Source organism: Musca domestica, unplaced genomic scaffold (assembly GCF_030504385.1).
Source record: "Musca domestica strain aabys unplaced genomic scaffold, Musca_domestica.polishedcontigs.V.1.1 63, whole genome shotgun sequence".
Lineage (NCBI taxonomy): Eukaryota > Metazoa > Arthropoda > Insecta > Diptera > Muscidae > Musca > Musca domestica.
In genome coordinates this window covers 3,834,839-3,849,307 of record NW_026712370.1, presented here as the reverse complement: position 1 = coordinate 3,849,307, position 14,469 = coordinate 3,834,839, and the positions used below count along the sequence as shown (strand labels likewise).

General features: G+C 34.8%; 1 protein-coding gene across 3 annotated transcripts in view; it reads right to left on the bottom strand.

The window, feature by feature from the left end:
* Window positions 1-413: 413 nt before the first annotated feature.
* The window catches only part of LOC131805879 (uridine phosphorylase 1-like), a 59,444-nt gene continuing 45,388 nt past the window's right edge, over window positions 414-14,469 (bottom strand). The window contains exons 1-6 of one of the 3 annotated variants that reach the window (XM_059129632.1): window positions 9,934-10,001; window positions 9,629-9,752; window positions 6,883-7,230; window positions 6,663-6,801; window positions 6,402-6,595; window positions 414-1,471 (exon numbers count right to left, since the gene is read on the bottom strand). In XM_059129632.1, the coding sequence (XP_058985615.1) occupies window positions 1,289-1,471; window positions 6,402-6,595; window positions 6,663-6,801; window positions 6,883-7,230; window positions 9,629-9,752; window positions 9,934-9,986 (1,041 nt within the window). In that variant the 5' untranslated portion in view covers window positions 9,987-10,001 and the 3' untranslated portion in view covers window positions 414-1,288. Of the gene's footprint in view, window positions 1,472-6,401; window positions 6,596-6,662; window positions 6,802-6,882; window positions 7,231-9,628; window positions 9,753-9,818; window positions 9,884-9,933; window positions 10,002-14,469 lie in introns of those variants that run through there. The other 2 variants (XM_059129633.1, XM_059129631.1) reach the window with 2 other exon arrangements.

Sequence of the window (14,469 nt, the reverse complement as noted above, 5' to 3'; positions counted from 1 at the left end):
TTTTTTATCCAAATGCTTTTTGTTTTATTAAAAAATAAATAAATTTACAAATATAAAAAAAAATTGAAAACAAAAATTAAATCAAATTATTTATGAAATGCTTATCTTACAATAAATATGGAATTTATATCAGTTTTATTGTAACAAAAATAAAAATTATAATAATAGTCAGCAATTCGGTCATAATTTAGGTGCATATTTTTCTGGGGTACACTGTACCCGAAGGCTAATGCCAGAATGGATGTTAAATCAACCCTACTCGAAGGGCCTTAGTAATATGGAGAAATCCAAAGGCAATCCGGACAAATTAGGATCCAAATATTTTTTTTTTTTTTGAAAAAAAAAAAATACTTCATGTTTTGGAGGACTGTCCGACATTTTGTTTAATCAGATGGATCCAATTTTTTTTTGTGGGAAAGATTCATTGGTTCATTTTTAATTTTTTGGTCTATTCATTTTAGTCCATTTCGCCTAAAAAAACTTGAATTTTATTTCGTAAATCCTCTTTCCTGCGCCTTTGAAATGAGAACATTCTCTCTATCAGCCATCATTGCTGGGGTATTGGATTTCAGCCATCCATTGTGACGAGAGCCTTGTGAAAATGGGTGTAAATGCGATTTTTTTTTATTTTTTGTTTTTCAATAAATAATTTCTTTTTTCATATTTTACATATCATAATGTGTGGGTGTTAGTTAATTTTCATCTTATTTTTTTTAAATTTCTGGTGGTTTCCAGAATAGATTTGTTTTCATTTTTCTTGTTAAGAGTAAAGATAAAACTATTTATATGTAGGTATATATATGTACGTTTGTATATGCATATAATTTTTTTTTATTTGTTTGTAGGTATTTATGTATAGATAGATCTCTAGATGTCTCATCAGTTTGAAGATATAATTCAACATACTTAGGTCTACAAAAGAATATTTTTTGGTTGTTTCTATTTATATATGCCTGTGTGTGTGTATGTGTAGGTTTCCATGTTTATGTCCTTCAATCATATTTCGCCTTGCCGGTCTTCATAGTTCACACATATATGTATACAAATATACATATTTTTTAGAGTTTTTGTGTTTTTTATAATAAGTACACATGTCTGTATGTAAGTGAATAATTTAACTACATTAGAAAAAAGTTTGCAAATTTTACACATATTTTTTTATATATTTATATAACACTAGGTATGTATATGCCTAGGTATTTATAGTTTTAGAGATTAAAATAAATATATAAAGTTGTAGTTTTAGTGTATATATATGGTGAGTATGTCTGCCTGTTTGCCATCTCCTCTATTCGTGGGCCTGCGATTCCTGTTGTACCAGCTTAAAACGTCTGGGTGACTTAATCGATCCTTGAGCATTGAATAGACTCTTCAGTTGACCCTTTTGGGCTAATACTTTGCGTATATATCGCGCTACAAGAATTTGTGGCCGTGCCTGCCATTCATTCATTACTTCTTTGGGGGAATTTACCTGGAAAAGATAATTAAAAAACAATAAATTACAGAATTTGAAAAATAAAACTTAAATCTATTTTGGATACAAGCTACAGGCATTCATAACTTTTTAGCACAATTTCGAAATGTTTTTATTTCAGTTGGAGTTCCCAGCAAAACTGTTAAACTTAAACCAGTAAAGAAAGTCTTAGAGGCGGGCGGGGCCGACTTTATGATACCCTGCACGACTTTTCCAATTTAGTAGATCTCCGCATAACAATTAAAAGTTTTTATGGGAGAATTCCGCTATGATTATAATTATAATTTAAAGTTGAAAGGACTAAATATGCCGAAGCATTTGTATCTTTTAAATTCGGACTTGTATTGCCCATTTGGTGCAAAATTAATTCGAAATCAGATATAGATATGGAGCTATATCCAAATCTGAACCGATCTAGATAAAATTTGGCAAAGATATTTCTGAGCTGTATTTGATATATTTCCCTGAATATCGTTGTTACGGAGTGCAAATTACGGTTGTGGGTAGCAAATATAACAAATCGGATGAATAATATATATATGGGAGCTATTGCTATATCTGAACCGATCTTCACCAAATTTGACATACTAGCTTGTAGACTCAATACGGTCGTAAGTGCCAAATTTCATCCCATTTGGACAAATATTAGCCGTTTGGTGCACAATCATAGGTAAATCGGACGAAGTTATATATGGGAGATATATCCAAATCTGAACCGATCTTGATAAAAATTTAGCAAAGGTATTTCTGAGCTGCATTTGATAAATTTCCCCAAACATTATTGTTACAGAGTGCATATTACGTCTGCGGAGGACAAAAATAACAAATCGGATAAAGAGTATATATGGGTGCTATAGCTATATCTGAACCGATTTAGATCAAATTTGGCATACTTATTTTCAGTCCTTATTTGGTTGTATGTACAAAATTCCATACTATTCGGGCTTATATTACACGTTTGGTGCACAAAAAAAGGCAAATGGGACGAAGATATATATGGGAGCTACATCTAAATTTTTACCGATTATCTCCAATTTCAATAGGGTTCCTTCGTCAAAAAAAATGATTTGTGCAAAATTTCATCTGGATAGGGCAATAAATGCGACCTGCATTTTGTTCACAAGGATACATGGACAGACGGGCAGACGGACATGCATAAATCGACTCTGAATGTGATTCTATGCAGAACATTGAAAGAAACTATGGGTCTATCTCGTTCCCTTTTGCCTGTTACAAACAAATGCACAAAGACATAATACCCTGACCACCTTGTGGTGTAGGGTATAAAAATCAGGGGTACCGTTATATGGAGGCTATACGAAGACGTGGACCTGCAGAGGCAATTTTTTGTCATAGGCTGTAGTATCCACTACGAACATCAAATACCAAATATCAACATCAAATACCAAAGAATTCCGGAGAATAATGTAGCTAAAATCATCAAAATACCGAATATCGGGAGGTACCGGTATATGGCGGCAATACCAAAACGTGCACCTACATGGTCCATTTTCAATACCAAAAGTAATGCAGACATAATATAAATTTGAGTAAAATTTTATCAATCTACTTCAATTCGTTCAGAAGCTAGAGTGATTTTCGCAGACGGACAGACGGACGGACATTGATAAATCGACATAGAATTTTATGCTGATCAAGAATACATATATACTTCGTGGGGTCTAAAATGTGTATTTCGAGGTGTTACAAATGGAATGATAAACGTGTGGGCCGCCCTAGCAGCCGATGGTCGCTCTCCACTAGTATTAATCGACCGTGGCATCAGAATAAATGCCGAATATTATCGCGAAAATATTCTGGAGCATGTATTAAAGCCTTGGGCACGCAAACATTTTGCCCGTAGACCTTGGACATTCAAACAGGACAGGACAAAACATGGTTACAAAATGAGGTTCCTCGCTTCATTTCATTGGCCATTTGAAGGCCATAATTCGTACCAAAGGTGACCAATTCGAACAAATCTAAACTTATTCTAAAATTTAATGCTATTTCCGACATTTTTTGTGTTCATTAAATAAAATAAAAAAAAAAATGAAAAAATTATGAAGTTTGACTTTGCTGCAGTTTTTAATGTCACCCTGTACAATGCTATATATAAGTGAGTAGTGAAATAATTGATTGACTGACGGAGAATTAACGCCCAGGCGAAACGGCTGAAGTTTGCATCCAGAAATTTTGCTCAAGTCTGGGATTTTTAGAAACTCGTACTAAACGGGTACGGGAAGTACTAAAATGTACTAAAAATTGTACTAGATATTCTATATTTGCTACAATTTCTTATCTTTTGAAACTTGATATTTGGAATGGGGTGTATGATGGATGTACTATAGGGTTTTTAGAAATTCATACTATGAGTGTACGAAAAGTACTAAAATGTACTACAATTGGTACAATTTCGTATCATGTGAAACTTGAAATTTGGAATGGTAATCAAGGTTGGAGGTTGTTTTGGAAACGTACCAAACGGTAAAATATAAAATAGAAATATGAAATTAACATTGCTGGACGAATGTAGGATTGGGTTAAGGGGGCAGATGTCGAAATTTGTACTTATGTGCCTGAAAAGTACTAACAGGTAGTAAATTTGGTACAATTTTGTTTTGGGTTAACCAATAGAGTTGATATCCTGAAATTTGGAAATAGGACTCAGGTATGTAGGAAGTTTTGGAAATTCGAACTTATGTGTACTAAATAGTACACATTAAATTGTACTGAATTTAGTACAATTGGAATTTGGAGGAATGGTTGGAGGCGGAATACTGAAATTAGCATTACTGGCGGAGTGTAGGATTGGGTTATGGAGGTAGGTTTTGAAATTTGTACTTATTTGTCCAAAAAGTACTAAATGATACAATATTTGGTAATATTTTGATTTGGGTGAACCAATAGAGTTGATATCCTGAAATTTGGAAATAAGATTAATCTCTCATTGTAGGACTCAGGTATATAGGAAACTTTGTAAATTCGAAGTTATGTGTACTAAATGGTACTAAATTCGGTTCAATTTGGATTTGGGTGATCCAATAGAATTGATGTCCCAAAATTTTGGAATAAGAGTACTGTCGAGCTGATATCTTTAAATTTGGATTTAAGATTACTATTGGCGGGTAGGATTGCGGTATTTAGGAAGTTTTAGAAATACGTACTTATGGGTACTACATACAGTACTAAATTTGGTACAATTTGAATTTGTACGAACAAATAGTATATGAAATGTGAAATTTAATATTAGGCTCGCTGTTCACGTGCAGCCTGGATATATGGAGGTGGTTTCGGAAATGTGTACTATAACTGTATGAGAAGTACTGATTGGATATTTAGTATTAGGTGAAGAGATAGACATAAAATTCTGAAATTTTATATTTAGATTATGGACAATTGATACCTCCTAAATTTTGTACGCACTAAATGGTACTAAATTTGGTTTTGGGTGAAGGGATAGGTCTGGAATCGTCATATTTACATTTTGAGGTCTCTGTGGGTATGTGGAATGCACTATGTGGTACTAAATTGGGTATTGAGTTAACGGATAGAGCTGGAATCCCGAAATTTGATATTGAGGTTTCTATTGGTAACTGGAATTGAGATCTTGATGTTGTTTTGGAAATGTGAACTATAACAAGTTCGGCCGGTCCGAACTTTGAATACCCTCCACCATTTGGAACGAATTAAGACATTTTCAAAAAATAAAAATAAAATCCATTAAACATTCTGTTAAAATCTCGGAAGGTGGCGATATATGGGGGGATGAACGATATTGTGGACCTATATAGACAAATCTATGTCTAGGGATAAAGTGCTCACAAATAACTCCTTGCATAGAATTTAAGACAATTCCGTGTAAAAATGTGGCTAAAATCATCAAAATACTGAATATCGGGGGTGCCGTTATATTGGGGCTATACGATATCGTGGACCTATATAGACAATTCTCTATCAGGGGGTAAAGTGCCCACAAAGTACTCTTCGTGTGGATTTTCAGACTATTCTATTGGAAAATGGGGCTAAAATCATCAAAATACCGAATATCGGGGGTTACCGTTGTATGGGGGCTATACGATATCGTGGACTTATGGAGATAATTCTCTGCCAAGAGATAAAGTGCTCTTAGAGAACTGCGTGTGTGGATTTTCATACAATTTCATTGAAAAATGTGGCCAAAATCATCAAAATATCGGATATCGGGGATACCGTTATATGGGGGCTATACGATGTCGTGGACCGATATAGCCCATCTTCGAACTTGACCTGCCTGCAGACAAAAGAGTGATCTGGGCAAAATTTTAGCTTTCTATCTTAATTCGTTTAGCCTGTAGCGTGATTACAACAAACGGACGGACGGACGGACAGGTCTAAATCGTCTTAGAATTTTACGCTGATCAAGAATATATAGACTTTGTTTGGTCTAAAATGATTATTTCGATGAGTTACAAACGGAATGACGAACTTAATATACCCTCCATACTATGTATGGTGGAGGGTATAAAAATGGTATTCGATAAAGGTATAGAACTGGAATCCTGAAATTTGATATTGATGTCTCTGTTGGTGTCTGCGGTTCACAGAAGGTGCTTTGGAAATGTGTACTATAATTGTTCCAAAAGTACTAGGTGGTACTAAATTGGGTATTAAGTGAATGGATGCAAATGGAATCGCGATTTTTTTTTATTGAGGTCTCTATTAGTATCAGGGATTGACAAATATAGGTTGTGTTGGAAACAACTACAACTTATCTCTCTTCACAAAACAAAAACCTAATTCCTTAAAACAAAGAATCTTATTCAGAACACAAACTCCACAACGATTTGGCGCAATGAAAATAAATTTATATAAATTGTATATTCCTGTGATAAAAGTTAAAATGGAAAAGTAGAAGCAACTAAATTGGTCACCATCGCATTCTTACCTGATCACCGTTGAGACGATTCAGCAAGGCCACACAGACAACGGCAGCCTTGATGCCAGCATGATATGTAAGGGCAGCAAAAATGGTACTCTCCATTTCAATATTGACGACACCATTGTCGGCGAGTTTTTGTAAATATTCCATTTTATCGGCTTCGGAAAAATCACAGAATGCGCCGTCCAAACGGCCTTGACCTAAGGAGAGAATAAAATCAAGGGTTATTTCTATTCCAAAATTCAGTTCGTTTTTTTCCTAACCAACCTTCATAGAAATCATTGGTGCACAATGTCTTGCCAATTATGGTATCATAGGGATCATCGGGACTGGCCAAGGCCTTAAGTTCACGAGCCAACTTCTTGTCCAATTTGGCGGGGCGATGAACGACTTTACCCAAAATGGTCTAGAAAATAAATCAAAAACATTTCATTTGTTGTAATTCATTTGAATTTTCTTTTGTTTGTGTTGTTGTTGTCTAACTTACAAATTCATGAGAATTCCTCAATTGACCGTCCAGCGCATCCTCGGTGATGATGACAGTGCCACCCTCTACACCAATGCCACCACAAGTGCCAATACGTATGAAGATCGGGTCTTGGCACTTGGCATGATACATCAGTTTGATCATTTCGTGCATCAGAATGCTAACAGAGGGCGTTCCCATGCCGTGACTGACGCAAAGCACTGGTCCAACTTTGTACATCGAATACCGATACGAGTAGGCGCTGATGTCCTGCAACATCGTGCCTGCAGGTAATTTGTAGCCGATTTCATTCATAATGAAATGTGCAAAGTTCTCCATACGCTTTGGTGTCCCGCCCATGCAAACGAACTGAAAATAAAAAAAACGGAAAATTGGTTAGAAACAAATTTATTTTATTGAAAACTTTTAGAAACTGGGTTTTACGATTTTTAAAAATATGAATCCTAGGTAAATTATTTATTTATTATTTCTTGAATTCAAAGGATAGAAAGGATAGATGGGATAGAGCTGAAATGCTGAAATTTAATGTAGGTATCACTGTTGGTATATGTGTTGGAAATTTGACTGTGGTTTGGAATTGTGTACTATAAAAATATACGAAAAGTACTAAATGCCACTAAATTGGGTATTGGGTGAAGGGATAGAACTGTAATTTAGCAATTTGATATTGAGGTCACTGTGGCCATCTGGAATTAAGATATGAAGGTGGGTTTGAAAATGTGTACTATAATTGTACCAAAAGCACTGAATTGTACTAAATTTGGTATTGGGTGAATAAAATCTTCAAATTTTATATTTAGGACTCAACTGGTATCTAGAGTTGAGATATGGAGGTGTGTACTATAATTGTACGAAAAGCTCGAAATAGTACTAAATTTGGTATTGGACGAAGGAATAGAGCTGGAATCCTCAAATTTGATATTGAGGACTTTGTTGGTACCTAGAAGACATGGAAGTGGTTTTGGAATTGTGTACTATAATTGTACGAAAAGTACTAAATAGTACTAAATTTGGTATTGGGTGTAGGCATAGAACTGTAATTCAGCAATTTGATATTGAGGTCACTGTGGTCATCTGGAATTGAGATATGAATGTGTACTATAATTGTACCAAAAGCACTAAATAGTACTAAATTTGGTATTGGGTGAATAAATAGGCCTGAAATCTTCAAATTTGATATTTAGGACTCTACTGGTATCTAGAAATGAGATATGGAGGTGTGTACTATAATTGTACGAAAAGCACGAAATAGTACTAAATTTGGTATTGGGTGAAGGAATAGAGCTGGAATCCTCAAATTTGATATTGAGGACTCTGTTGGTACCTAGAAGACATGTACTAAAAGTACTAAATAGTTCGAAAAGTACTAAATAGTTCTAAATTTTTTATTGGGTGTAGAGCTATATATATATGCCACTGTTGGTGTCTGTGGGTAAGATATGGAGGTGGTTTTGGAAATGTGTGCGATATATATGTACGAAACGTGTAAATAGTACTAGAGTTGTGTATATGATGAAGGGATTGAGCTGGAATCCCGGAATTTAATATTGGGTGCTGTTGTTATCTAGAATTGAGATATGGAGGTGTTTTTATACCCTACACCACAAGGTGCATTTGTTTGTAACAGGCAAAATGAAACGAGATAGACCCATAGTTCCTTTCGATGATCTGCAAAGAATCACATTCTGAGTCGATTTATGCATGTCCGTTCATCCGTCTGTCCATGTATTTTTGTAAACAAAGTACAGTTTGCATTTATTACCCTATCTAGATGAAATTTTGCACCGATTATTTGTTTGGCCCAAGGACGAACCCTATTGAAATTGGCGATAGTCGGTCAAAATTTATATATAGCTCCCCTTTTTTATATCTTCGTCCGATTTACCTTTTATTGTGCACCAAACGTGTAATGTCGAATAGTATGGAATTTTGCATATTCACCCAAATTAGGTCTGAAAATAACTATGCCAAATTTTATCGAAATCGGTTCAGATATAGCTATAGCTCCAATATATATTGTTCATCCGATTTGTTATTTTTGTCCTCCGCAGCCGTAATATGCACTCTGTAACAACAATATTTTGGGGAAATACATCAAATACAGCTCAGAAATACCTTTTCTAAATTTTATCGAGATCGGTTCAGATCTGAATATAGCTCCCATATGTAACTTCGTCCGATTTACCTTTTATTGTGCACCAAACGTCTTACATTTGCCCAAATGGGATGAAATTTGGCACTTACGACCGAATTGAGTCTAGAAGCTAGTGTGTCAAATTTAGTGAAGATCGGTTCAGATATAGTTATAGCTTCCATATATATTGTTCATCCGATTTGTTGTATTTGTTACCCACAGCCGTAATATGCACTCCGTAACAACGATAATCAGGGAAATATATCAAATACAGCTCAGAAATATCTTTGCCAAATTTTATCGAGATCGGTTCCGATATATATCTTTATCCGATTTTAAATTGATTTTGCACCAAATGGGCAATACAAGTCCGAATTTAAAAGATACAAATGCTTCGGCATATTTAGTCTTTTGAACTTTAAATTATAATTATAATCATAGCGGAATTTTCCCATAAAAACTTTTAATTGTTATGCGGAGCTCTACTAAATTAACAAAGTGGTGTAGGGTATCATAAAGTCGGCCCCGCCCGACTTTACGACTTTCTTTACTGGTTTTTCCATAAATTCGTCTCATTCGATTTATTTGCTAAATATCTGTTTTTCAACTCACCTTAACATCACCGAACATTTCATTCAAATCGTGAGATTCACTGCCCAAGGCCAAATGATAGAGAATATCCTGATCCATGAGTTCAATATTTGGGTTACGTAATTTGATAGTGCCATCGGAATATCTAAGATAAGAAAAATTTTGAAATAAATATTAATTTAATTAATTAATTTTTTCATAAAACACCGACAATTCTAAAAAATGTCTAAAATTTATATTTGACTTGATACTAGGTTCCATATAATTTCAATTTTCAAGATTATTTCATACAAATGTTAAACGCCAAATTTCGGCCGGTATCTTACGAATAAATACTTCTATGTTGTCTTCCAATGCGAGTCAATTGACGTGGTCTCATTTAGACATGAGCTTTAACATAGCCCCACAAAAAATTAAAGTCTAAAGGCTTTAAATCAATTTGTACAGTTTGACAACTTTTTTTTATCAAATCTTAATACATCGTAGCCCTAGAGTTCGAATCAGTGACAACTATTCCCAATTTCATATGTATGGTTTTTTTGTCATATTTTTTTAAAGATTTTTTTTAGGAATTTTTGGCAAAGGGATTATTGTCGATATCTTCAAATATTTCTCCAAGACTTTCAAGAATATTTTTTTCAAGACTTACTAGCCCAATAGTCGCGGTATTTAAAAAAATGTTTTAAGGGACGTCAGCTCTTACAACTCGTATATTTCGTTAAACTCCAGCGCTTTTATTATTTAATTTTCATCAATTTTTGGGACCATTAGAGGTGTAAATTTCTATATTTTAAGAATATATTTGAGAATTTATAGAAATAATTCTAAAACTTAAAAAATGTTTTTTGAGAGCCCATTTTTTTATTTATTTCTATTTAGAAACTTATTTATTTTCAAATTCTTCAGCGTTCAACGCTATTGGTTTTTCTTCCATTTAAATGCACTAACGCAGAGCGGCGGTATCAATAAACAAGTAAAAAAGCAGTAAGTTCGGCCGGGTCGAACTTTGAATACCCTCCACCATTTGGTACAAATTTGGCAATTTTCAAACAAATAAAATCCGTTAAAAATTCCTTTAAAATCTTAAAAATACCGAATGTAGCCGTATATTAGGTTCTATACGACGACGTGATCTTGCATAGGCAACTTTTGTCACAAGCTATTATAATATTCAAGTGCTTGAAAAAGTTGAAAAAAAACTGTTTATAAGGTAACTAAAATCTCCCCCTGACAGCCTATACTAGACAAATTATAGGCTATGTTAATTGTTGTATTGTTTGTTTTTTTTTTTTTTATTTAAATAGATCATTACTCAGAAGATGAGGTAGGTAGGTAGGTAGGCCTGTGCATTTCATTTGTCGGATGTTGAGATCACTTCTCGTGATCGTAATCGTCAGATAAGTGCATATACATTTAAATGTGTCTGGGACAAACAAAAGCGGAACAACGGAAAATTCAAATATGGGGAATACCCGTAAACTTAACATATAAATAAATGGTTTGCCGCTTCTAGGTAAACTGACCCGAAAGACATTAAATCTATGTGAAATGTGGACTTCATGAAATCAGGATCTATATGTTGGAAGTAGACCAATATGCATTTTTTAAGGTAGAGTTTAAATCTTGGAGGCTATTTAAAAATAAAAGGAGGACTATACCAAAGGTATAGCTACGTAAAATTTTTGAAAAGGAAAGATTCTGCTTTATTAGAATCCAAAGTGTCAGATTGCTAGAGATTTAGATAACATTAAAATACCAAGTAGTGACGTTAGAAGAGGACTAGACCTAAATGGGAACTAATGTAGCCAATTTTTAAACATTCCAGACATACAGCAAAAAAAAAAAAAAACGCATAACAAATCGAAACCCATTATTTTAACAAGAACATGCAGAAGAAGAGAAATGTCTATATAGTTCCAGGATATCGTATAGCCTCCATATAACGTTACCTCCCTATATTCGGTATTTTGATGATTTTAGCGACATTATTCACCGTAATTGTTTCAAATTTGGTATTTGAAGTTCTTAATAAATGCTACAGCCTATGACAGGAGATTGTCTGTGGAGGCCCACGACTTCGTATAGCCTACATATAACGGTACCTCCCGATATTCGGCACTTTGTAGATTTTAGCGACATTATTCGCCGGAATGCTTTCAAATTTGGTATTTGAAGTTCATAATGGATACTACAGCCTAAGATAGAAAATTGTCTGTGCAGGTCCTCGTCTTCGTATTGCCGTTATATAACGGTACCTCCCAATATTCCGAATTTTGATGATTTTAGCGACTTTATTCACCGGAATTGTTTCAAATTTGGTATCTGAAGTTCGTAATAGATACTACAACCTAAGACAAAGAATTGTCTGTGCAGGTCCACGTCTTCGTATAGCCCTCATATAACGGTACCTCCTAATATTCGGTATTTTGATGATTTTAGCGACATTATTCACCGGAATTGTTTCAAATTTGGTATTTGAAGTTCGCAATGGATACTACAGCCTAAGACAGAAAATTGTCTGTGCAGGTCCACATCTTCGTATAGCACTCATATAATGGTACCTTTCGATATTCGGTACTTTGTTGATTTTAGCGACATTATTTACCGGAATTGTTTAAAATTCGGTATTTAAAGTTCGCCATGTATACTACAGCCCAAGACAGAAAATTGACTATATTGTTCCAGGTCTTCGTATAGCCCTCATATAACGGTACCTCCTGATATTCGGTATGTTGATGATTTTAGCGACATTATTCACCGGAATTGTTTCAAATTCAGTATTTGAAGTTCGTAATGGATACTACAGCCTATGACAGGAGATTGTCTGCGCAGGCCCACGACTTCGTATAGCCCTCATATAACGGTACCTGCCGATATTCGGTATTTTAATGATTTTAGGTACAATATTTGCCGGAATTGTTTGACATTTCTTAATTCGTAATTCCTAATAGGTACTACAGCCTGTGACAGAAAATTGTCTATGCAGTTCCTCGTCTTCGTATAGCCCCGATAAGATTTATTTTTATGATTTTAGCGACATTATTCACCGGAATTGTTTCAAATTTGGTATTTAAAGTTCGTAATAGATACTACAGCCTAAGGCAGAAAATTGTCTGTGCAGGTCCATATCTTCGTATAGCGCTCATATAACGGTACCTCTCGATATTCGGTATTTTAATGATTTTAGCGACATTATTCACCGGAATTGTTTCAAATTTGGTATTTGAAGTTCGTAATGGATACTACAGCCAGTTTTGCATTTGAATATTGTAATGGCTTATGACAAAAGTTGCCAATGCAGGTTCACTTCGTCGTGAACGGCTACATTGGGTATTTTTAAGATTTTAACAGATTTTATTTTTTTTGGAAATTACAAAAATTTGTTCCAAATGGTGGAGTGTGTTCAAAGTTCCGGCCGAACTTACAGCCTTTTTACTTGTTTTGTCTCATGGTGTTCATTCAAGATATTAATTCTCCCCGAAAGTACCAGAAAGAGTGGACCGATTTTACTGACCTTCTAACTTGATCTAAGTTTGATAAAAATATTACCAAGTTTTTTCGATAAGGCACATTTTGGTCGTATGGAAAGTTAAGGGCATATGTCTTTCGATTCGGCCAAAATGGGCCAGATAGCGACGGTATGAATATGATTTTTTTTTTTTTTTGGAAATGCAATTACTCGTCGTGAATCCTTCGGTTATTAAGATGGTCAATACATGTAGATATTGCAATTTTTATACCCTCCACCTTGGAAAGGAGGGTATATTAACTTTGTCATTCCGTTTGTAACATCCTTAAATATTCGTCGTAGACCCCATAAAGTATATATATTCATAATCAGCATAAAATTCTAAGTCGATTTAACGATGTCCGTCTGTCTGTCTGTCTGTCTGTCTGTCTGTCCGTCTGTCTGTCTGTCTGTCCGTCTGTCTGTCTGTTGAAATCACGATACAGCCCACATTATTTGACGTAGAGCGCCAAAATTTAGCAGAGCAATTGGTATTGTGTCTAGGATGGTTGGTATTGAAAATGAGATATATCGGTCCACGTTCTGGTATAGTCCCCATATAACGGTACCTCCCGATATTCGGTATTTTGATGATTTATGCCACATTATTTAACGGATTTGTCTGAAAATTGGTATTTGTATGTCATAACAGGTCCCTGTATGTGTGGCAAAACATAGCATATATAGGTCCACGTTTTGGTATAGCCTTCATATAATGGTACCTCCCGATATTCGATATTTTGATTATTTTTGCCACAGTTTTTAACGGATTTGTCTAAAAATTGGTATTTGTTGGTCATAATGAGTTCCAGCTCCGGTGGCGAAACATTGCATGTATGGGTCCATGATTTGGTATAGCCCCCATATAACGGTACCTCCCGATATTCGGTATTTTGATGGTTTTTGCAACATTTTTTCACTGATTTGTGTAAAAATTGGTATTTGTGAGTCATAATGGGTCCCAGTTCGTGTGGCGAGTCATTGTAGTTATAGGTCCACGTTTTGGTATAGCCCCCATATAACGGTACCTCCCGATATTCGGTAATTTGATGATTTTTGCCCCTTTTTTTCACGTATTTGTCTGAAAATTGGTATTTGTAGGTCATAATGGGTTCTAGCTCCGTTGGCGGAACCTTGCATGTGTAGGTCCACGATTTGGTAGAGCCCCCATATAACGGTACCTCCCGATATTCGGCATTTTAATGGTTTTTGCCACATTTCTTCTAATGTTTCCTTTACCCTAAGGTGGAGGGTATTAAAAGTTTGGCCCGGCCGAACTTAATGTTTTTTTTACTTGTTTAAACTCTCTCCAGTGTGTGTATCTATTATATTGCTTCAATTTTTGTAAACTTTC